This window comes from Tiliqua scincoides, chromosome 7 (genome assembly GCF_035046505.1).
Source record: "Tiliqua scincoides isolate rTilSci1 chromosome 7, rTilSci1.hap2, whole genome shotgun sequence".
NCBI classification, from domain to species: domain Eukaryota; kingdom Metazoa; phylum Chordata; class Lepidosauria; order Squamata; family Scincidae; genus Tiliqua; species Tiliqua scincoides.
The window spans coordinates 42,691,652-42,714,214 of record NC_089827.1 but is presented as its reverse complement, the minus strand read 5'-3'; the positions used below and the strand labels follow the sequence as shown (position 1 = coordinate 42,714,214).

The following is a 22,563-nucleotide window of genomic DNA, read 5'->3' as shown; positions in this document are numbered from 1 at the left end:
TCTGTGCCAGCTAAAATTGTTGGTACAGACCTAAGAAGCCCTGTGTTGGGATTCCGAACCTGAAATGGGGCATTGGATCTGATGGAGGAGGCCTCTGCCAGTCCCACCCTCCTCCTGAGCTGGCCCCTCCTTCCTCCCCATGCTTCTGCACTGCCCAGCTCTCACCTTTTTGCTGGCAGTGGCCAAGGCTTTTTCAATGGCACTGACGGCCTCCCCGTTGATGACACTTACTCCAAGGGTGCCACAAACATGCTTTATGGCACATTTGCAACACTGTGCGCCAGTGCTGGGCCGCAGTGCCAGCACTAACATCCAATAGGATTGGGCCTTAAGAGTCCCACATGAGTGAGCTTAGATTTATAGGTTTTACCTTGAACACAGGTAGGACTAACTGTGCAAGCTGCCTAAATGAAAACCATCAATGGGTCAAAATCCAAAGGGCAGAAGACTAGTGACACAACCAATGTGCGGCCACTCATTGAATTTTACAAGAAATGGAAAAGCAAGGCTTCTCCCAAGCCAGGTGGGGGGAACTAGTCTGACCGACCAAAGTACAACCTTCCTTGAGGCCTGTGGGATGGGGGGTGTGTGTGTGTCTTGCCATCAGTTCAAATTTAAAGATCATGGCGCAGGCCTATTCTCTCCTGGCAGGAACCCAATTCCATAAACACATAATCAAGCATGTTGTGTATCCAAGCAAAAGTACCGTGTTTCCCCGATAATAAGACCTATCCCGAAAATAAGCCCTCCCCTTACTGTGTAAGATTCCTCTAAAATAAGCCCTCCCCCGAAAATAAGCCCTATTGAGATTGCTACTGTAGTGAAGGTGATCCCCTGCGCTACACGCTACATTACGGTACCCTCTGTATGCACCGTCCGTCCCCCCCGGGTGAAACGCACGCCGCGCTCCGAGCTGCATCCAATCAGAGCTGCAGCAGTGAGCGCGTCATCCTGTTCTTCCCCAGTGATTTGCTTGCTGGCGCCATTGAGAGCAGTGCCGCGGAGGAGAGCTGAGGCAGGACAACATAAAAACCCGGTGTGTAAGCGGGAGTGAGGGGGCATGATGGAGGATAAAAGAAGAACTCAGGAGGCATGATGGAGGATAAAAGGGGCATGATGGAGGATAAAAGAAGAACTCAGGAGGCATGATGGAGGATAAAATAAGCACTCAGGGGGCATGATGGAGGATAAAAGAAGAACTCAGGGGGCATGATGGAGGATAAAAGAAGAACTCAGGGGGCATGATGGAGGATAAAATAAGCACTCAGGGGGCATGATGGAGGATAAAAGAAGAACTCAGGGGGCATGATTTGTTCACATTTACCTGTTTATTAAAATTGCTGTCAATGTTCATTAAAATAAGCCCTCCCCTGAAAATAAGCCTTCTGGTGTTTTTCTGTCCAAAAAAAATAATAAGACAGTGTCTTATTATCGGGGAAACACGGTATGTCAGGCAGCACATGTGCATCCTACTTCAGCTTACCCCTCATATACGGCTAGCAAGCTTTCCACCTTGTGGTTGCACCAGATTTGTTGGTGTACTCCAGAGCTAGACAAACATCTTGACTGATGTATTGTCTCCAAATGAACCTTCAACATGCATCAGAATTAGCCTTCTGGGCACGACACGGAAGAAGCCTTAGCATTCCATGCCGCATCCTCTAGTTTTTGCAGCCAGTCTACGCACAAACTGACACCGAGCAGTTGCTTCTGCTGCCTATCGCCCCAGAAGGTTCTGAACCCCGATTTACGGGGAAAATATCTTACCGGTGTGAGTTGTGAAAACTAGAGGCTGCAGCTTGGAACGGTAAGGCTTCAGCCACACCTTGCCCAGAAGGCTAATTCTGGTGTGCTAGATTTGACCCATGGGTCATAGTTTGAAGGTTCCTGCACTAGCCCAATTTAGAATGGTGTTCTTTCCCCTAAAGTCTACCCTGACTGGCCTTTCAATATTCTTAATTTCAGTGGATAGTATAGTGTATCTGCTTTTAAGGTTCAGGGCTTGTTATACTAGGATTGATGGTGCTTCCCCCTCCCCACCCTTCTGCATTTTCAGCTTAATTTCCTGTATAAAAGAAATTAAATGGGACAGTAGTATCTGGCTGGACATTCTTTGCGTGAAATTAGCATAAAGACCATCCTTTCCAGACTTCCCTGGAGGTTTCATGTTACAGTTAATTTCTTAACTTTGTCATAAATCACTGACTTGGAAAATGTAATTGAATGTTTGAATTAAGGTCTTCTTGAGAACCTGTGTTAAAGTTGTATGACTTCCTGCTTGACTGAGTTCCTGCTGCAGATGCCAACATCAATTACTTTCTATATCATTTGAAAGACACTTTTATATTCATTCTTGGTCTTCCTTGGCAGTATTTGTAATTTAATTATCATCAACTGTTTTAAAAAAGTGCACCCTTATCCTCTGCATGTTTACTTGGAGGGAAGTCTCTCAGAGTTCAGGGGAACTGTTAACAAGTAAATGTGTATAGGATTGGGCTGAACCATTGGCTTGTTGTATATGTGTGTGTGTTTTAAATTGGTTAATAGTTTCAGCAAAGAGAAACATCTGAAAGGAGGGGAAGAGAGGTAGGAGACTAAGGGCGCAATCCTAACCCACTTTCCAGCACCAACATAAGAGCAATGCAGCTCTGAGGTAAGGGAACAAAAATTACCTTACTTTGAGGAGGTCTCCATGAATGCCACCCATCTGCAGGGTGCAGCACACGTCCCATTGGCACCACTATGCCAGTGCTGGTAAGTTGGTTAGGATTTCGGCCTAAGCTAGGTAGGGAGACATGATTGATGGGATGCCTAAGGGGACTACAGTTCTGTGCAGTTTTTCAGAAACATGTTTCAAAATTGTTTAATCTGATGCATTTGGTCTTTTCTTTTTCTCTTTTGTTTAGATTGAGAATCTTCAGGAACAATTAAGAGACAAGGAAAAACAAATGAGCAGTTTGAAAGAAAGAGTAAAGTCCTTGCAGGCTGACACCACCAATACGGATACTGCCTTGACCACACTGGAGGAAGCACTTGCAGAGAAGGTGAGTATGAAGTAAAATGTATCATCCTATCTAAACCCATTTCTCTGGTAGACAAAGGGAGTATTCCTGACCCTTTAGGAATGCCCCTCCTACTTCCAGGAGATAAGGCTCAATTGGAAGACGAGCCCCCCTCCTTCCTGGAGAGAATCCCAACCCCAGTAGGTCTGCCACTTCTAGGAGATGGTTGTGGGTTTTGGGAGCCTTGAGCCTAAGGTCAGTCTTTTTTCTTCTTCTTGGAATTCATACCTGGTCTCTTCCTTCACTGTCCTACTCATGTAGAGCAGTCTTGACACAGGCTTGAGCTGTTAGTTGCCAAGGTGGCTATGAGCCTGCACTGGCCTCTAAACCACTCCGCATCACCTAACCCAGCACGTAGTGGCAACTGGCAGGAGCAAAGGCAAGCAGCTCAACTACCATGCTACCTTTTGCAGTCTCCTCTTTGCACCCAGTACAATAGGCTAGGCCAACTGACCTCACAACCAGCAGCAGAAATTTTGGCTGTAGGGTCTCCCAACACATTTGATTCTCTCCAACCAGCGTAGTTTGAGCCAAGTGGGGGTACCAGAGCAAATGCAAGCCCTGCCCAGCTTCTTCAAGCAGGATTCATTTCCCTGCCATTTTATTCTACCATAGCCTGCAGTTGGACTCCCTTTCTACAATGTATGGACCACTCTATGAGCAGTTCAGCAGGCCACTTCCTCCTTAGGGACCCTAGCTCCTATGTGTAAGAATCTGAAGACCCAGGCACGGATCAAAGAATGGGTAAAAGGCCAAATAGTAAAGGGTCAGAGGGAGAAATGCAAACACCTCTGGTCCCCCAGGCCTAGGTCTGAATCAGATCTCAGCAGTTCAGACCCATCCTGCCCACCCAAAAAGCAGAAGTCTAAGATGAGGTTTCCTGCAACATTGCCCAAAAAGCACAAGGCCAAGGGGCTAGTTCTCAGTGGGCCCTGGGAATCCAAGACATCTTCATCCTTTGACAACAGGGAAGATGGGGATCTCAGTGGGGGGGAAGCACTCAGGTGAAAGGTTGTTTTCCCCTGAGCTATATTCGTGCCGCTTGAGCAGAGTTGTCACTCTGTGGGTCTTACTTCTCCTAGGGAGGAGGATCCACATTCAACATGCTACTAAGTTTCTCTTCCCACAAGAGTCCTAAGCCTTTGGTGGTACCCTTCCAAAGAGTACTGGAGGTAGAATGGAAAACATATGTGCTATCCAAGTGCATTTCACTGCTCTTTGGACAGGGACTTGATCCCCTCTTAATAGAAACAAGAACAAGCATAAAGTTTTGCTCACAGCTCGAAAGGAGGGAAGTAAGAACCAACCTCCCTTGTCCTTTTAGTCTTCTCTATCCACCTTTCGTCCCAAGGACCAGTTAAAACCTGGTCCAAATGGAACAAAAACTGAATTTTTTTTGTTCTTGCAGTGTTATTTTGACTTTTCCATGCTTGTCTTTTAGTTAATAAGTTCCAGTTATGATTTTTTTCTTTTGATGAAGGGAGGCCCTGCATCTGTTTTGCTGTACTGCCTATTTTGTAATAGCTTTCTCCGAACCAGTGTTTCTGTGCTCTGTTTGTCAGTTTTTGTTAGTCTAGTTGTTGTGGTATGCTTGATTTGAGCTTCTCCAGCTTCAGTCTTATATGTGCTTACTTGAGAAGTAAGTCCACTGAAATAATTTGGATCTGTTTCTGAGGCACATGCATAGGATCAGGCTACATGTCTGTTCTTCTACTTGGGGGGGGGGGAGTTTCATCAATGCATATCACATGTTTAATTTGTATATCGATCATCTAACACAGGGGTGTCCAAAGTTTTTGGCAGGAGGGCCACATCATCTCTTTGACACTGTGTCGGGGGCCGTGGAAAAAAAGAATTAATTTACATTTAAAATTTGAATAAATTTACATAAGTTTACATAAATGAATATATTAAAGATGAACTTATATGAATGAATAAAGGTCTTGCAATAGCTCAAGGCCTATAAAAGGCCTTGCACAAAGCAAGGCCAGCCTTTCCTTTGCTGACACTGCTGCATCACAGATGTGAAACAGCAAGCTGTGGAGGGAGCCCTCATCCCACAGCTCACACAAGAGGTCAAACAGTCACCCTCATGCTGAGAGCAGTTGTGTCGGGCCAGTGTGGACTCCAACAAATCTCTGGAGGGCCAGAGGCTCATTGGAGACTGGGGGCTCCCTGAGGGCCACATTGAGAGGCCTCAAGGGCCGCATGTGGCCCCAGGGCCAGGATTTGGGCACCCCTGATCTAACAGTTTGATTCTGTGCATGCTTACTCAGTACTAAATCCCACTGTGCTCAGTGGGCCTTACTCCCAAATAAATGTGTATAGGATTGCAATCTAAATGAAGGATTAATAAATGTGTTTAGGGTTACACCCATATGCATGCTTGGGAGTAAGTCATGTGAAACTCACTGGAGTTTGCTTCTGAGGGGACTAAATATTAAGATGTAAGCTTGAGAGCAGTGTCCTGTGCATTGGAGTGAGCTGTGGGGGGGGGGGTATGTGAACTGTGTGGTATGGCATCTAATCATAATTTTTCATTTATTCAGCAAGCTCAACGAAGTCTCAATTCTGAATACTTTATTTTATTAGGAGCGTACTATTGAGCGCCTGAAGGAGCAACGTGACAGAGATGAGCGAGAGAAACAGGAGGAGATTGACAACTATAAAAAAGACATTAAGGACCTGAAAGAGAAAGTCAGCACCTTGCAAGGAGATCTTTCAGAGAAAGAGGTTATCCTCCTCAAAGACAAATATATCTTATAAATTGCAAGTTTATACTGTCAAGCTATTAGAGTAAAAAAGAGTAGTTTTCTTGGCTCACAACTATGAGTAAATGTTTGTGAAAAACCTGGTGATCAGTGTTGTTGCCTATAATTTGATTGACAGGTATCCTCAATTTATAACTCTGGAGTCAGTCAGCCAGAAATTGTGCATCTCCAAAAATGTGCCTGTTTCCTGATCTTGCGCATCCTTCCTGATCCTCCCTGAGATTGAGGAAAATTCCCCTTTCCCCATTCTAAGTTTAGGACTGAAATGGAGTGGGTGGGCCATTGGCTTGGCACAAAAATGAGAGGATCAGTGCTGCTGCAAACAGCACACAAAAGGGGGGGGGACAGTCCCCACAGTGATATCTGCCATTTCTTGATGTTCCCAATGCTTTTTTCAAGCAATTCTTAAGGGAATATTCTTATAGAACAATTGACTGCATAAACTGAATCCTTGCAATGTGAGGAAAAATGGTGTAAAAGGCTGCTGTAAGAGTGTAGTTTTTCAAGACTGCTATAGCAGTAGTTTCTGTAAAGACTACGTCTCCCAGAGGCCATCATGCTTGATGTGCTGAAGGTTCAGCATGTTGAGAGAAAGAGGCAAGGAAACCTGTTACCTCTTGCTAGGAAGCAGGGGAGGGAGGTGAGGTACAACAATAGCTGGATGAGAAAGGAAAAACTCCACCACTTCCCATTTGCTGCTCACCATCCGCAGGCTCTGTTGGAGAGGTAAAATTATCTTTGGGAGGGCTGGTGGGAAAGGGGGAAACTTTTATGATCATATTCAGTTGGAAGATGGAACTATTTCTTGCAGGTTCTTTTCAGGACAAAACTGCTTCATTTAAGTTCGTCCAGTCTAAGAAAAGCATACAGTCTTGCCCATCTCTAGTATCAAGTAGAAATCACTGTCTTTGAAAAACAGTTATCTTTTGATGTGGAAGCTCATCTATCTTGTGGCAATGTGAAAGGAGAAAAATCTATGGATAGTTTCAGAAAGTCTGATTCTATACTGTCATCTTGCTTTAAATGTAAATGAGCTGTTGCATCATATTTAAACCAACAGGTGTAATTTTTATCTAGTTGTTTCTAATTATTGAGATAGTACAGGTCTTGAGAATGTTGAACATTTAAAGGAATGCATTTTATTTAAAAAAACAATTGCTGATAAAATTCACTTTAACAGTATTTAATATTTAAAAGTGGGTAGCTGTGAAGGATTTTGATGTGAGGGTTATCTGCAAACTGCTGATGAAATCTCTTGCTCCAGAACAGATATCAAAACCTAACAGTTATAGGAAGTGGTGAAGTAGCACTTCTCATGCGTAAATTTGTTTCTTTTATATTAGACTTCATTGCTAGATTTGAAGGAGCATGCCTCATCTTTAGCATCTTCAGGACTTAAGAAAGACTCTAGGTTGAAAACACTAGAAATTGCCTTGGAACAGAAAAAAGAGGAGTGTCTGAAACTGGAATCTCAGCTGAAAAAGGTAAAAGCTATTAAATCTTTGTCCTTTTTAAAATTGTAAACCTCAGTCATTGTAGACTGAGGTTCTTCTTTCCTGTCCAGGTAGTTACACAATAAATTATTGCTTCGGGATTAACAGCATATTGCTGTACAAATTAAGCTTGCAAAGTGATGGTGTTGATGGCCCCATATATGGCACTTAGAGTCACTTTGTGCGTGCAAGAAAATGGCAAAAGATTCATGAATGAGTCACACATTCTCTTCCCATGCTCCTGACTATAGTATAAAGAGGAAGCTGACCATTTGCCCTGGTTGTGGGATATGTGACCCAGCTCACCTATCTCTCCTGAAAAAGGATGTGTGAGTTCACTCTTCATGTAATATCTAGAAGCATGGAAAGAGGCTGCACAAGACACTTCTCCATCTTCTATAGCTGATCCTTGTATCATTTGAAGCAACTTAGAATATAAACTAAAGTTAGCTATCCAGAACATTCCTGTCAGCAAAACATAATCGTTAACCAGAAGTAAAATACCCAAATTGTTCTTTTAGTACAAACACGTATATGACAGCCTAGCCTCTAAAGTAAACAGTATTGAGGATAACAGGTTAGAGTTGACTAATTTAACCACAGGTATCAAAGTGTTATTATTTATTATAGACATTTATATTCTTCTACTACAAAGTATAAAAAGGCTAATCTTCCTAAACTGGGTAGTTGTGAATGAAGGGCTTACTGTGGCATCAGGGGATTCATTCATAATGTGACTGGATGAGGAAAGAAGCATTTGAAATAAATATAACAAAATATATTGTTAAGATGTGTAGACATTTTTAACCTTTTAAAAACTTAATTCTTCAGTTCCATTCTATAAGGCTAATGTTAAGACCTAATTTTGTCTAATTTCAAGTGGCTTTTTGAATATTTTATCCCTGCCTGTGTTACTTTGTGATAAATGACTTCAGGTTTGGAAACTTGCCACCTTGTTTCATTTGCACCAGAGCAGAGAACTTTTACAGATCACTGATGGCTTATGTGACAAGGCTTAAATATGTATAGGTGCAGTGGAACTGGTATTAACCAGGTCACTTGATTCCTAGGTCACCCCTCTAGCAACTGACTTTTCTGCTGAGAGAGCCCTAGTAATTGGGCAATCTCCAGATAGGAGGAAATGCTTGGGAGGGTACCCCATATTTTTGGTCTTCCCAATGGTAGCGCAGTGCTTTTTCTTGGGTTGTTTGTGACCAGGTCACTCTGGAATGTACCTGGTGGTGTGTGCAAGAGGTCGGTTTCATGGATTTATGTACCTTGCTTCCCCCTTCTCTCCCCCATGGTGGGCCATAGCAGCCTCAGCAGGTTATCACAAAGGGAAAAAAATGTATTGCAAACATGACACAAACCCTGATTCAAAGTGAACTTTTAAAACTGCTATAATTGTGAGATGGAGAGGAACAGGAAGGCAGCAAATCAAGATCCACCATTACAACCCCTAGCTGCTGCTGCCTCCTAAATAGTGGTCCAAACCCCTCCCTTCTCACAGTAGCCTTGTTAACACCAGTGATCCTGAGAGAGGGGAAAAAAGAATGTACTTTTTTCTTTGGTAAGACTGAACTCCAGAGAGTGACTACCTCTACAACTCAGCGATTGCATATAATCATTAAGGCTTGTAACCTGTGATGTACTTTTCCTGCATAAATCTGTCCTATCCCCTTTTAAAGGAATCTTGGCAGGTGCCAAGAGAATCACAACATTCTTTGGCAAGGAGTTCCACAAATTCATTAGGCACTGGGTAAAGAATTCCTTTTGCCTGTTCGGACTCTCCGTCCAGTCAATTTTAGTTGATATCCCCTGGTTCTGGTGTTGCGTGAGAAAGATAAGACCTTCCCTCTAGCCATCCCATATGTCTCAATCATGTCTCCCCTCAGGCTCCTTATTCCTAGACCAAAAAGCCCTAAAGTAGCCTTTCCTTGTAAAGAAAATGCTCAGCCCATCAATCATTTTGGTCTCTCTTTCCTGCATCTGTTCGATTTCTGCTATATCGTTTTTGAATTTGGTAACCAGAACTGGGCCACTGTACTTCATTGTACCATAGATTTGTACAATGGCATAATATTAATTTGTCATTTTATACTTATCCTTTAAACTTATCTGAGTGTCTTTTGGGGGCATGACTCGGCACTACTGTCTGAGGCAGGGCTAGTTTGTGGGTTCAGTCCCCCTTGTAGGAAGAAGAGATATTCAAGCTAGTGGGCCATGCCTCCAAGAACATGGAACAAGTAATGTAAAGCATCAAGAATGCTCCCCTTCCTCTTGCCTGAGAACCCCATTTGTACTGCTTTTCAGAGTAGTGGTTTTCTCTACTGACCACCTCTGCATGGGAAAAAAAGTTGCATTGCCAAATAGTTGTTGTTGCATTGTCAGATGGTGTTCATCTCTTTCATCATGTTGTATGTGAAGAATTTTGCAAGTTCTGTGCCCCGCAGCAGTATTGGCATATTCATATACTGTTTGTGACATTTTATAGTCCACTCATATTTTCAGGATGATAAAAGAGAACTAAACTTATCAAGGAGGCTTTTTAATCCTAAATATTCAAAATTTTCAGTTAAAATCATAAATTGACACAATTCCTTGAATCTACTTTTCCCCCCAATTAGCAGTTTTCCATCTAATTGGAATAGGTAAGTAATGCTTAGCAGATTATCCACGCTTTTGTTTACTACCTAAAAGAAATGTTCAAAGGCTAAAATGGATAGGCCAAGCAAAGAGTAGGAAGGGAAACAAATGTTAATTTCACTCTTTTATTTGTAAAATCTGTTTCTGACTAAACCCTAAATCTATATTTCTTTTTTCCTAATGAATGTCCTTACATCTTTTCTTCAACTGTTCAATTTTTTTTTCTTTCGCACTGTTCCTTTTCCCAATTCTTTCATTTTCCTGTCTTTCTCCTTAGCATCCTGAGGTCTTATTGAGTCACCCATCCAAGCCAGTAAGTGCCATGACAAACTGGAAGGCCATTGCCAGCCCCATTTGGTTGTGTCTGTTCTGCATGTATAGTCACTTGTGTCATTATATTCGTGGCCAACGTGCAAAATACATTGGTGAGCTATTTTGTGGTGCTTGGATGTAGAGGGAGGAGGGGGCAGAAGGGCGTGTCAAACCACCCTACTTTAATCAGGCTAGGAAGATCCTTGAAGGCTTTTCTTACTGCTTCTGTTTAACTGTGTTTTCCATTTAGATCCTTTTCTTCCTGTTTATTTGCTTAATTATTTTTCTAATCTATAGCCTTCAAATAAAGTTGGTTACCTATAAAGTATAGGAACATTGTTAAAAACCTCATCTGCCAGAGTGTTCTGGTTAACTTTGCACCTGTTAAGCAATATTGCTCGTACGAAAACAATATTTTGTTGGTATAAACTTGGTTGAACTTGAATATGCTTATTGAAGTTGGCCAATATTTGTGTCACCATGGAAATACAATGTTAAATCACATTGACAAAGAAGCTTTATGCCTTAAATTTGCATAGGCACTTTTTCAAGTGGGTGTTCCTTTTTTTAGCAGGGGGAGAGTAACTGGCCCACCTCACCCCAGCAGTGTCTGTTCTAGTGGCTGTCTGCTGGTATTCATTTGCATCTTTTTAGATTGTGAGCCCTTTTGGGACAGGGAGCCATTTAGTTATTTGATTTTTCTCTGTAAACTGCTTTGTGAACTTTTAGTTGAAAAGCGGTATATAAATACTGTTAATATGATACCACATGATATTTTACTGGTTACCTCTTTGATACGTTAACCAATATTAGTGGAGAATTATTTTTATATGCGGTACCTAAATATCTAAATAAATTTTTATATACTGTTTTTCCCATCAGTCTCTTTTTGAACTGCCTTTAACAATTCATGGGAAAGCAGAAACAAATGAAATTAGAATTAATTGTAGAAAGTTTAGGGAAATCTTTTCATTAGAAATACCAAGTGTTAAATCTATCTTAAATGTTTGCCATCACATACGTTAGGTATATCATGGGCACATCTTTGTCAATGTGTATTTTATGATAGCTCCAGGAGAGAAGGTAACTTTTATTTTGGATGCGCTCAACAGGTTTGTTTTGTTCTTATTTTTTAGTTTGCACCAGAGTACAATACCAGGGTCAGTTGCAGATGTAATATTTTAGGTGCTCAAGGATAGTTAAGATCCCAGGTGTAGGCTTCAGTATTATGTACTTGATCAAAGAGTGGTCCCTTTGGTAGCCATCTGTGATCAACTTGCTAAGCATTTTGCAGATAAAATCACTTGCATCAGCTTTGTATTTGATACCATAGTTACAGTGGAGTTGAACGGGATCATAACTAGTGCCCTGTGTATTTGGATTGTTACAGGATACCTTTTCATTAGTTCTGCCTGAGGCTACTTGGGAGGGGGTCTTACTGCTTATGCTCTGGATCCCTGCATATTCATATGTCATAAAAACATCGTTATGGGATTTGAGGAGCTGGGTTGTTGAGGGACAAGGCTTCCTTGAGAGACAGTGTTGCACTTTTGCTTTCTTCATCTCATTTTGGAGGAAAAAACCTCTCTATGGATTATTTCAACACCTATTGTCCAACTTAACTTTCATGAGTGAGATCTTGGAGTGAGTGTCAGCTTCTCACTCCAAGATCTCACTCCAACCAACAAGGTGGTTGTTGATGAAAATGAGTCTGATTATTTAGAGCCTTTCTGAGCTAGTTTCTGTCCTAGATTCAGGACTGAAGCTATCTTGATCAATCGGTTTGATGATTGGGACTGCTGAATAGATAGGGGGGAACCCAAACCTGTTGATTCTCCCTGACCTTCTAGTAGCTTTCATCACCATTGACTATGGTATCCTTCTGGAATACTTGGTGGAAGTGGAATGCAGGGGCAACATTTTACAGTTGTTCCAGTGCTATCTCCTAGCCTACTTCCAGAACATATTGCTTGGTGTACTGCTCTTCTCCCTCATGTCTACTCAGCTGTGGGTACTATAGGGCTCTGTCTTCTTCATGCTCGTTTATAGCCAAAGTCAAAATTTATTAGGTTGTTCGGCACATAAGCCATATACCTATTTATCTAAAATCTTAAGACCAGAGCTTAAAACTACATTGAAACAATATTTGGTTACATCCACAACACACTCTTTACAAAGACTACTTAACAGTTTCAATCTTAAGGAGTCAGAAAACATAGCATATTTATGCATCCATTTCTTTAAGAATCTGTCTCTTGCTGCTGTATATTTTGGGCAGTGAAAAAGAAATGCACTGGGGTATCTAGTTTGATTAAGGGACAGTCACAGTAACGTTGCTCAGGAGGTATCCTTTGGAAACGTCCATTCATTTGTGCAGTTGGTAAAGCATTATACTATGCAATCATATAAGCACACCTCAACTTGGGAACATTCAGTACATAAAAATAGATGGATAATGGAAATTTAGTGGGAAATTTAATTCCAAAATAAGAAGGGGAGCATTTCCGCTTAACCTCCCTTAAAAGGCCATCCCAATCTTGATTTAACAACTTTTCAACAAGCTGCGAGTGACATCTTCCACTACATTTTTCTAATGACTGTAAGCCCAGCTAGCAAATTTTCATATTAATATTGTTATTCCATTTTACCCAGCAGTGTCCTTGTGCTGCTAGTTTTGTGAAAACAGGAATAATATTAATAGGAAAATAGGAAGATGTAAAAAATTTTCTCAATGCTAGTAGCATCAATTCAACTTTCCCCTTAAGATACTATATATGGAGGTCAGGAGGTCTATACTATATTTGGGCAGGAGGTCTGGTCTAGTGGGTAGAGCCTCCGTTTGCCTGAAGATAACATCCGAAGGTCGCCAGTTCGAGGCCACTGGCACTGTGAACGGCGAGACCTTGAAGCAGCTGACAAGCGAAGCCGAATTATGCTGAGTTATTCCACCTGCTCTTTGGCCACTGTCAGCCTGTGTGGGAGGAAAATGGAGGCCAGAATGTGATACCAGATCATAAAAGATCCATCTGAAATGTTGTGGTTCTTGAAAGACAGAGCCTTCTTCAATTGTAAAAATCCCTATTGGGATTTAGTATAGCCTGCCTATGTAAACCGCCTTGAATTAAAGTCTGAGGAGAAATCTGACGACCAAGAAAGGCGGTATATAAATACCTGTATTATTATTATATATGTTTAGACCATACAGGGTTGGGTTGAAACACTACTCCAAGATAGTGAAATTCGTTAACCTGCAGCAACTTATACAGGCCAATTGCTCATTTATAGCTACATGAAACCACTGGGTAAGGTCATCCAAAAGTTTGTGCTAAGATTTCATCTCTATTCTGATGATATCCTAGTGTACTATTCATTTCCAACATTGAATCCCAGGGGCTTTTGCAAACTGTTAACTGGTGTATGTCAGCAGTTCTGGCCTGGATGAGAGCAAACAAATTGAAATCTAATGCAGATAAGACAAATTCCATTGATGAGTGATTTGTTGATCCTAGATAGTGGTACCAGGCTGACTCTGGACAGGTTTGCACTCCTCTTGTGGAGGCAAGTGTGCAGCTTGGGGTGCTGCTGAACTTGAAACTGTTTTTGGATGTTTTGGTGGCTGCCATATCAAGGAGCACCTTCTGCTAGCTTTGGCTGGTACACCAGATTCTGTTGGGGAGAAGACGCACAGTTTTACATGAACTAGTTACATGTGTGGGACTGCCTTTGAAAAAATGTCCAAAAGCTTTGACTGATACAAAATGCAGCCTTGGGAGTGCCGCATTAGATAGAACAGTCTAAGCACATGGTCTGAGCTACTGGTTTTAGCTCGGCTCAGCTCTTAGACCCAATTCGAAGGGCCTTTAGAGCCCTAAACAGTCTGGGACTAGGTTATCTCAAGGACTTTGTCCTCTTATGAATCTGCCCTGCCTTGAAGATCAGATACAGAAGCCATGCTTCTGAATCCACTGCTGTCAGAATTGTGGTTGGCAACCAGAAATATGACCCTTTTGATGGTGGCACTATATTCATAGAACATTCTGCCTAGGGAGGTTAGGCTAACCCTGTCTTTCCCCAATTTTAAAAGATCCTTGAAGGCCATTTAATTCTGCAGGGTTTTAGTTTTATGGACTGATCAGTCCTGAACGTTGTTCATTTATTACTGCTGTATGTTACCTTTTGTAGGTTTTATATTGTTTTATTGCCTTTAAAGTTTTTAAGCCACCTCTATATGTCTGTCACTAAATGGCAGGACATAAATGGAGTCAGTTTAATAGTACCATACTCTTCTCGAGAGAAAGAGAGAGAATTACCAGTCCCCTCAACACATTTCAGTTTAGTTAGGGCTAATCAAGATTCACAGCTGACTTCAATGCAATTAAGTGGTGACCCTGACTGACCTTAATTGTGGTTATCATGATGCTAGTTTAATGTTTACCTGTCATTCAGATAGCAGGGAAATGCACAGCAAGTTAGAAATGTGTGATCCTACTCCGAGGACAGTTAATCTGCAAAGGTAGAATACATGAAACCACTTACTTGCAGCTGAAATTAGGCTACAGTAAGGCACCGTCTGCTGCAAAATGGCACCTGCTCAACAAGATTAGCTTCTTGCCATCAGCAAATAGTCTTCAGAGGCCAGCCACTAATATTAGCTTATTCCTTTTGTACAGCTGTATACTTTCCATTGTCCAGTTCAGGGTTCAGGTAAGATAAACCTTTTTCTCTGCAGTAATCAATCTCTGTGCAGATGCCCTGCAATTGGTGGAGGGAGTGACAGGCTGCTTTTTTATGCCAGGTTTGTTTAGAAGTTTTAGAGTGTGGACTAAGATGCTCCATTCTATCTTCTGTTGATTTTGTGAGGTGATTGAGTGTGAGAAATGGATGGGAAGTTTGCCTTCCACTTGGAGGATGGTGGTGCTTTGTAAGGTGCTGGTTAAAAGCAGAAAGAGGTAATTGGCATATTAGATTGCTAAATGTACATGCCAAATTTGTGGTGCAGTTGGCATGGGCTTTAAATCATTAGCAAATGGGTTGCAGTCAGTTCTCCTTATCTGCTGGTTAGTTTCCTGAAAAACTCAGCAAATATGGAAACCATGGTTACTGAATCATTAATCCTGTGGGATTAATGGGGTTAGGTTCTGCGGACCATCTTATATACTATATAGGGTATAAAAGGACTGCCTACTAGCATTCATTTCTTTCCTCCCTTTTGCTGAATGGCCCCAAGGAGCTAACAAGAGTGCAAAATAATAAAAACAATTTACAACTTTTTTTTCTTTTTTTTTTTTTAAAAGCACACTTGAAGTTTCAGCAGTTCCAAAAGTTGCAGCCCAACCCAGCTGTGGTGCCACAAAGCATTCTGCTGCTGGCTGGTGCAAGGCATTCTGGGGTGCTGCCAGTACTTGACTGACTGCAGGAAAGTTCAGAATGGCTGCAGATAGCTTTAGAAGGGCAGGGATAGCTTCAGAATGGCTGCTTCAGATACTGAATGGCCCTGTGGATGGCTTGAAAATGGCTGAGAATACCTCCGAAATAGGCACAAATGCAGCAAATGGCCACTGATAGCTGAGAACAGTTCGCGTATGGCACAACAATAAGTAACAGTTACGCTTCCACAGATAAGCAAATCCATGGGAGTTGAGTGCTCAGTTACTGAGAATTGACTGTGTATTGTAACTTTTGAAGCAGTGCTCCACATTTTTCTTTTTTTATTGTACATGTCTTACAAAGCCCAAGACTAATAACAGGGTGGGATATAAAAGTAATAACCAAAGTACCTTTTAGGGTACCTTGTCAGCAATAACAGTTCCATAATGCACTTGCAGATGGCTAGACAGTTACCGAAACTTACATCATTATTATCACTTTCACATACAGATAACTTTTTGCTTTTTCTCAGTTCTTTCAGAATTGTGCTCTGCATTATGAGTGGAGTCTTAATAAATAGAAAACAAATATCTGGTAATGTTTCTTTTGTATACACTGCATGTGTTGAAGTAACCAAAATTTGTATCATAGATTACTTTCTGAATTGTTTTTCAGAAGAAGTGGTGGATAATTTTAGACAGAACATTTGAGGTGGAAAGAAATCATTGCACAGTGACTCTTACCCTCACTATTAAATGTGGCAAAATGGTCTTGTTAATCACTAGTTATCATATCATATGCTAAAAAGTAGCAGATAGCAAGCATAATTATACTTGAGGTAAATACTGTAAACCAATGAGTGAGAACTTCTCTTATGGGTCTCTCTTCCTGAAGCTATTTTGTTTTAGTGTAATGTTTTGCCAAGTTTGATTTAGCAGAGCGGTTTGTTGCATTTTATAGTAGTTTATAATTGATATAAAATGCATTGTGCTCTGTTTGAACACATGAGGATATACAGTATATAAATTTGCAAATAAAAAATGAGCTGGGGCGGAAAGGTGACTTTTGGGGTCAAACATAAATATGACACAGTAAACAGGAAGGGATAAATGTTTAGACTGAATTTTATACTTTGTGTGTTAATATACTAACATTCTCTTAAGCTTACTCATAAGAGAGCTAGTATCATGTAGTGGCTAAGTTGTGAATTGGGATTTCCCTGGTCCAGTCCTATGCATGCTTTCCTGGAAGTAAGCCCTATTTAGTACAATGGAACTTACTTCTGAGTAAACATGAATGATTGTGCTGTAATTCTCATTTGATGGCTTTGTACAAGCCACACTGTTTCAGTCTGAGCTCCCCTGTCTCAGCTGCAATATGAGGATAAAATTTATTTATGTAAGGCTGCAATCCTAACCACACTTTCCTGAGAGTAAGCCCCATTGAACAAAATAGGACTTACTTCTGAGTAGACTTGGTTAGGATTATGCCCTTAGAGGGTTATTTTAAGGATTACATCAAGATAACACAGGTGAAGCAACATGCACATTCAAAGTGTTATATAAGTGGTGGTAGTGTACACATTGTTCATCTTCAATGAGATTGTTATGCTGTTTCCTTGGAAATAGTTGCCAGTCTTGTCTCTAATTTTCTAGTGGCCACAGTGCTGAATGTGGGAATGAAAAATCTTGCTTCAGATGCAGTCGGTCTGCCCATGCTGATGCAGGTGTTCTCTGTTGTGATGTTCAGAACATTTGTGGGGCTAATAGTTCTGGGGAACTTCAGTATTCATGGAGAGGCTGTCTCATTACTGTAGCCCAGGATCTTATGGCTGGCTTGACAACCATGGACCAGTTTCAGAAAATAACTAGGTACATGCATTATCAGCATGCACGTTGGACCTGGCCTTTTGCGTGGTATGAGAAAGCGTTCCACTGTCGGTGCAAGAACCAGAAATGGTTCCATTCTCATGAAAAGAACAGTAGCTGGTTCATATTGGGCTTTGGATGGCCCTGGATTGCTACAGGGCGAAGGACTGACAGGCTGAAGGCTGTTGGATCTAAAATATTTCCATATGTCTATGGAGGATTTTCATGCAGAGAGAACTGGTGGACCTGTCAAGGCCTTAGTCTCCACGATGAACAAGGAAATTACCCAGGTTATCAATAAAATGGTTCCTAGGCATCCTCAACCAATTCACAGGGCCCATTCAGCTCCTTGGTATACGTATTACCTAGTGAGTCCTAGACTAAGGGCTTCTCCAGACCCTTGCAATGTTTGGGAGGCATAGGACAATAGTACATTCTAAAGGATTTTTGAATCCTGATGGCTTTTCGTGATGTCTCTTAGGGAGCTACGTCCTGAGATAGCTGGCAGTTCTTCTGAGTCCCTGGTTTCTCTCTGGAGTCAGGAGATGACTCAGGTCATTGACATAATCACTTTTAGATGGTTCCATTTTGACCTTCATGCTCTTTAATGTCTATATAAAACTGCTCGGAGAGGTAATCTCCAGGTTTGAGCTGAAGTGTTGTCAAAATGTGGGTAACAGTCTGCTGTATCTTTCATTTCCTCCTGGAGCCTCCAGAGAATCAATGCAAGCCCTTGGAAGGCAATTCTGGGCTCAATGAGGGTGAGCAAGATGAAATGTAATCAAGAAAAGAAACAGAGGTGGTACTGCTGCTGGATAATCCAGTGGCTAAAGTCACTGTTCTGTAAAGACACTGCACTATAAGGCCCTCTATGAATGCTTTGATTTTGTTCAGCTGATGTGCAGTGTGCCTCACTTACCTTGGTGCTTCAGAACACCTCCTGGACACAACCGGAAATCACTTTTGGTTTGTGCCATTGATTTCTGGTCATATCCAGGAGGGCTTCTGAGGAGACTGGGTGACTGGTGGGACCACCAGGAGGTCCAGCGCAGCCTCCAGGTAGGTTATTGAGGCAACAGCACCCCCCATGGATTTCGGTGTCCACGGGAGTCATGGAACTGATCCTCTGCTGATACCAAGGGCCCATTGTGCTCTGTATTTTATTGCTGTGCTTGCTGTTTTAGTCATGATTTTAGATTGTTTTATAATTGGTTTTTTCAGATGTATAATGTTGCCTTGTGAACTGATATATCTTAAAAGGTGGGATGTAAATGTGTACATTAATATATACTTTAAAAACTGTTCAGATATCCTGGGGAAGCGCTCCCTGATAGGCTTCCTGAAAGTATCTGAGTGGCTACATTTGGAAATGGGATGCCTGACTAGATGGACCCTTTACAGTAGGGCCTTTAAGTGTCACCCCACCTAGAGCATAATGTTTTCTGTTGTGAATGTGAACATGGATGTGAAGTATAACTCTTATGGTGCTCTTTTATGTAGGCTCATGAAATAACACTGGAGGCTAGGGCAAGTCCAGAGATGAGTGATCGACTTCAGCAATTGGAAAGAGAGGTGACGCTGTTCCGGGAAGAATCTAATAAGGCTCAAGCTGAAGTGGATCGTCTACTAGAAATTCTGAAAGAGATGGAAAATGAAAAGAATGATAAAGATAAGAAGATAGCAGAACTAGAAAGGTGAGGCGAGTATGACATTTTGGGGGAGCATCATGCTAGACCAGACATACAGTTATTCAGCTTCTGGAACTCTTAAAATTCTAGGTTATGTGGGAGATTCTTTTAATCAGTTTCTTTAAAGTTTTAAAATACTGTGCAGTTTTCTGAATGTTCAGAAACATACAAAAGTTCTATTTCATGTGCAGCTTTGAAGAAACTTCAGCTTGTAGCTGAATTGTAGCTTGGTGAAATAATTGTTGGGTTTTCTTGTTTTGTTTTGTTTTTTAAATTTAGTATACAAGCTTATCTGAGCCTGGTGAATTTGAAGCACTTTTAATGTGATTGTCACAGATACGTACAATGTAATAGACAATTTGATGCGGGGATTAATTTGCCTGTATGGCAAGGTGACTTGTATCCAAACCTAATTAAATTCAAGAATCATGTTTATGGCTTTGGAAGAGGATTTTCACCTCTGCACATTACTACTTTAGCAGTGTGGTCTCTCCAATCCATTTTTTTTACTTGGAGAAATTGGGTAATGCATAAGAGCTCCAGTAGCAGTTGATCACAGGGGAATCATGGAAACTCATGGAAATTGTGAAAGGAAAGTATGGTGAAATACCAGCTGCTTCTTGGTTTTTTCCTTCTCCTGAACTCAGTTCTAAGCTTTAGTATGACATGTTATATTTACAGTTTGAGCTACTGTTGCTCAACAGTATACTATTTTAAGGTATACTATGGAGGTCCCTTACTTGGCATTCTTACTTGGTGGTGCGTTCATTTTTCTTGTCTTGCCAGAATGGGTTTCCTTACCATTATTTCATATTAATTCAACTGCACTTTGTCAAATGCCAGGAAAATCACAGAGATTGGGACCACTGCCTGAAAAGAATTTTCCTTGGTGAATTTATTAATCTTGGAAATGAAATGGCTACATGACATGAGAGGTTGTCCCATTGCCCAATGTAAAATTTTTTGTTTTAGTATTTTAATGCTGAGCTAGATAGTTATAAAATATATAAATGGTTATGGGCAACACTTCTTTAAAGTACTGCTAAAGAAATTTCCCTATAGATTCAGAAAGCGTAAGCTGAAAAGAAATACATTGCAAAAGTTCCCTGCATCTGCAAATACTTGGTCTTGAACCCACTCATTCTCATTATCCTCTTCTGTGCGGTGTAGAATCTAGTCATACATGCCAAAACCATTTTCTCAACTCATGAGGAAAAAAAAAAGGGTAATTGATTCTAGTGAAACTTCTGAATTGGATTACTTTCTCAGGTTCATTTTAATAGCTTTTATTCTTGTTTTGTTGTTTCTTGTTTCATAATGAGAGATTGGCATATTAATATTCATTTTAATCTTCCCCCCACACCCAGTGTTCCCAACAAAACCTTGAGAACTTCTCCATGAATTGTGTTCTGTTCACTATAAGGACAGATGTTCTTTATTTTTTCATTTCAAAAGTGTGCTGGGCAGCTGAAATAGAAATATACTTTAGACACTGGATAATTTTTTTCTTGAACTGAATTTTTCAGATTTGTAGATCTCCCAAATCTTTCTCCAGCAGTATTTCATTTTTGTCCAATTCCACATCTCTCTATTTCTTCCTAATATGTCGTCTTGAATGTTCTTCCCGTATCAGACTGAACAAGTTCCAGGCAGAACTTCTGATTTTTCCCTTCACATTTCTCTGTTGTTATTGTAAATGTAAGCTGCCTTATTTGAAAAATTTAAAAAACTTGTAGTTATCATTGAGTTTCTCTGTCCTCCTCTTCCACATTATCAAATCCTATCATGTCCCTCTTTTCAATCTCCTTTCTTCTCTGAACCTGTAGAGAGAATATGTTCCCCACTCCAACCTGTGGTCTTGCAGCATGAACAGTTGGGTAGACTTTGTGATACTCTGGTTGCAATTTGATACTAATACCATTTCACTTTAGCAGGGAAAGTATGTTTGACCTTTTTGCCCATCTAATATCTTCAGTTTGCAAATGGCAGCAAGAAAAAATTACTGCCTTTTTCATTCTTAATGTTTCTTTGTTTTTCCATGGTTCTGAAATAGTCTTGTTCTTTAAGTACATGGAAGACAACATCAGAGGCAGTGCACGCATTAGTAAAAGAGGAACGTTTCATCTCCTACTTGAGGGCATCCCAGGAGCATTTAGTTGACCATTGTGGGAAAACAGGACACTGTGCTAGATAGGCTTTTGGTCAAATCCAGCAGGGACTCTTCTTATATCCTTAGGCATGCTCCTAATTGGCTTGGAGAAACCTGATTTTAATAGTATTGACTTATTTTGTTTACTTGTACTTGTCCATCAGCTTTGGTAAATTGAACAGCATGGCTTGTTGGTAAAGGTAACTGTATCAACAAGCTGGAACTAACCTAGCTATTACCTGTAGTGGTGGGCCACTGTGAGATACAGGAAGCTGGACAAGATGGGCCTTTGGCCTGATCCAGCAAGGCTCTTCTTATATTCTGTACTGTAGACTGCCTGTATTCTAGACTACTGGGGAAAATAAAAAGGAAATGAATTGGGGGTGCATGTTATCAAGGAATCCACCCATAGTTGTGTGCCAGGAATTTAAGGAAACAGGTGAATGAAAAAAATTGATGAGGGGAGAAGATGATCAGGGAACAGAAACCAATTAAGAAACTTAATATATAAGGAAGCAGACTCTGAGGCCAATTCTTATCTCTTTGGTACCTAAACACTATTAGGTAGAGTTTAAAGGTTAAAGGTACACCCAGTTTTAGTGTATTGCTTGGTTTTTAACACCCGCATGTCAAATGTTTGGCTGTTCATTTCCTCTTACTGACTATTTGGTCTCTGTATTGTTACCCCACAATCTAATGTTTCATTTGGTGTTTCTTTTGTGTTTTCCCTCTCTGCCTTTTTCTGGCTTTCTTGGGTTATTTTGTATGTGTACTTTCTTTGGCCATGCCTTTTCTCTGAAGGCACACTATACACAATCCGTGCTCCCCATTCCAGGTGTCTGTCCCTGCACCACAGCCTGTAGGGGGGTTTGTATGGGATTTTTTAGGAAAGTGAGTTTCTTACATGGTTATTGTCTTCTTGCTGGTGCACTGCTGCTTCCTGCTAGCTGGCTGCAGTTTCTGCTGGGGGGTTGCTGCAGTGGTGGGTATAGTTTGAGTGAGTGCCTGTGCATGTAAAAATCACATTTTACCAATGCATTCAGACCCTGGCATACTGTTTAGTCAGCTATGTATGCTGGTATTGGTTATCAGCTTATGAATTTTTTTTCCTTCCACTCTTTCACAGTTCTATGTCCATGAACTTGTCAGCTGGAACACCAGTGCATTCATATATTTGGAAGTTTGGTACTCTTCAGTGTCTCATTTT

The 22,563-nt window shown here is 41.0% G+C and overlaps 1 protein-coding gene across 5 annotated transcripts in view; it reads left to right on the top strand.

The window, feature by feature from the left end:
• ERC1 (ELKS/RAB6-interacting/CAST family member 1) overlaps positions 1 to 22,563 on the top strand; it is a 210,856-nt gene that overhangs the window by 65,980 nt on the left and 122,313 nt on the right. For 3 of the 5 annotated variants that reach the window (XM_066633525.1, XM_066633522.1, XM_066633527.1), the window contains 5 exons: positions 2,907 to 3,044; positions 5,655 to 5,795; positions 7,177 to 7,317; positions 10,250 to 10,285; positions 19,020 to 19,213. In XM_066633525.1, the coding sequence (XP_066489622.1) occupies positions 2,907 to 3,044; positions 5,655 to 5,795; positions 7,177 to 7,317; positions 10,250 to 10,285; positions 19,020 to 19,213 (650 nt within the window). The remainder of the gene's footprint in view (positions 1 to 2,906; positions 3,045 to 5,654; positions 5,796 to 7,176; positions 7,318 to 10,249; positions 10,286 to 19,019; positions 19,214 to 22,563) is intronic. The other 2 variants (XM_066633526.1, XM_066633524.1) reach the window with 1 other exon arrangement.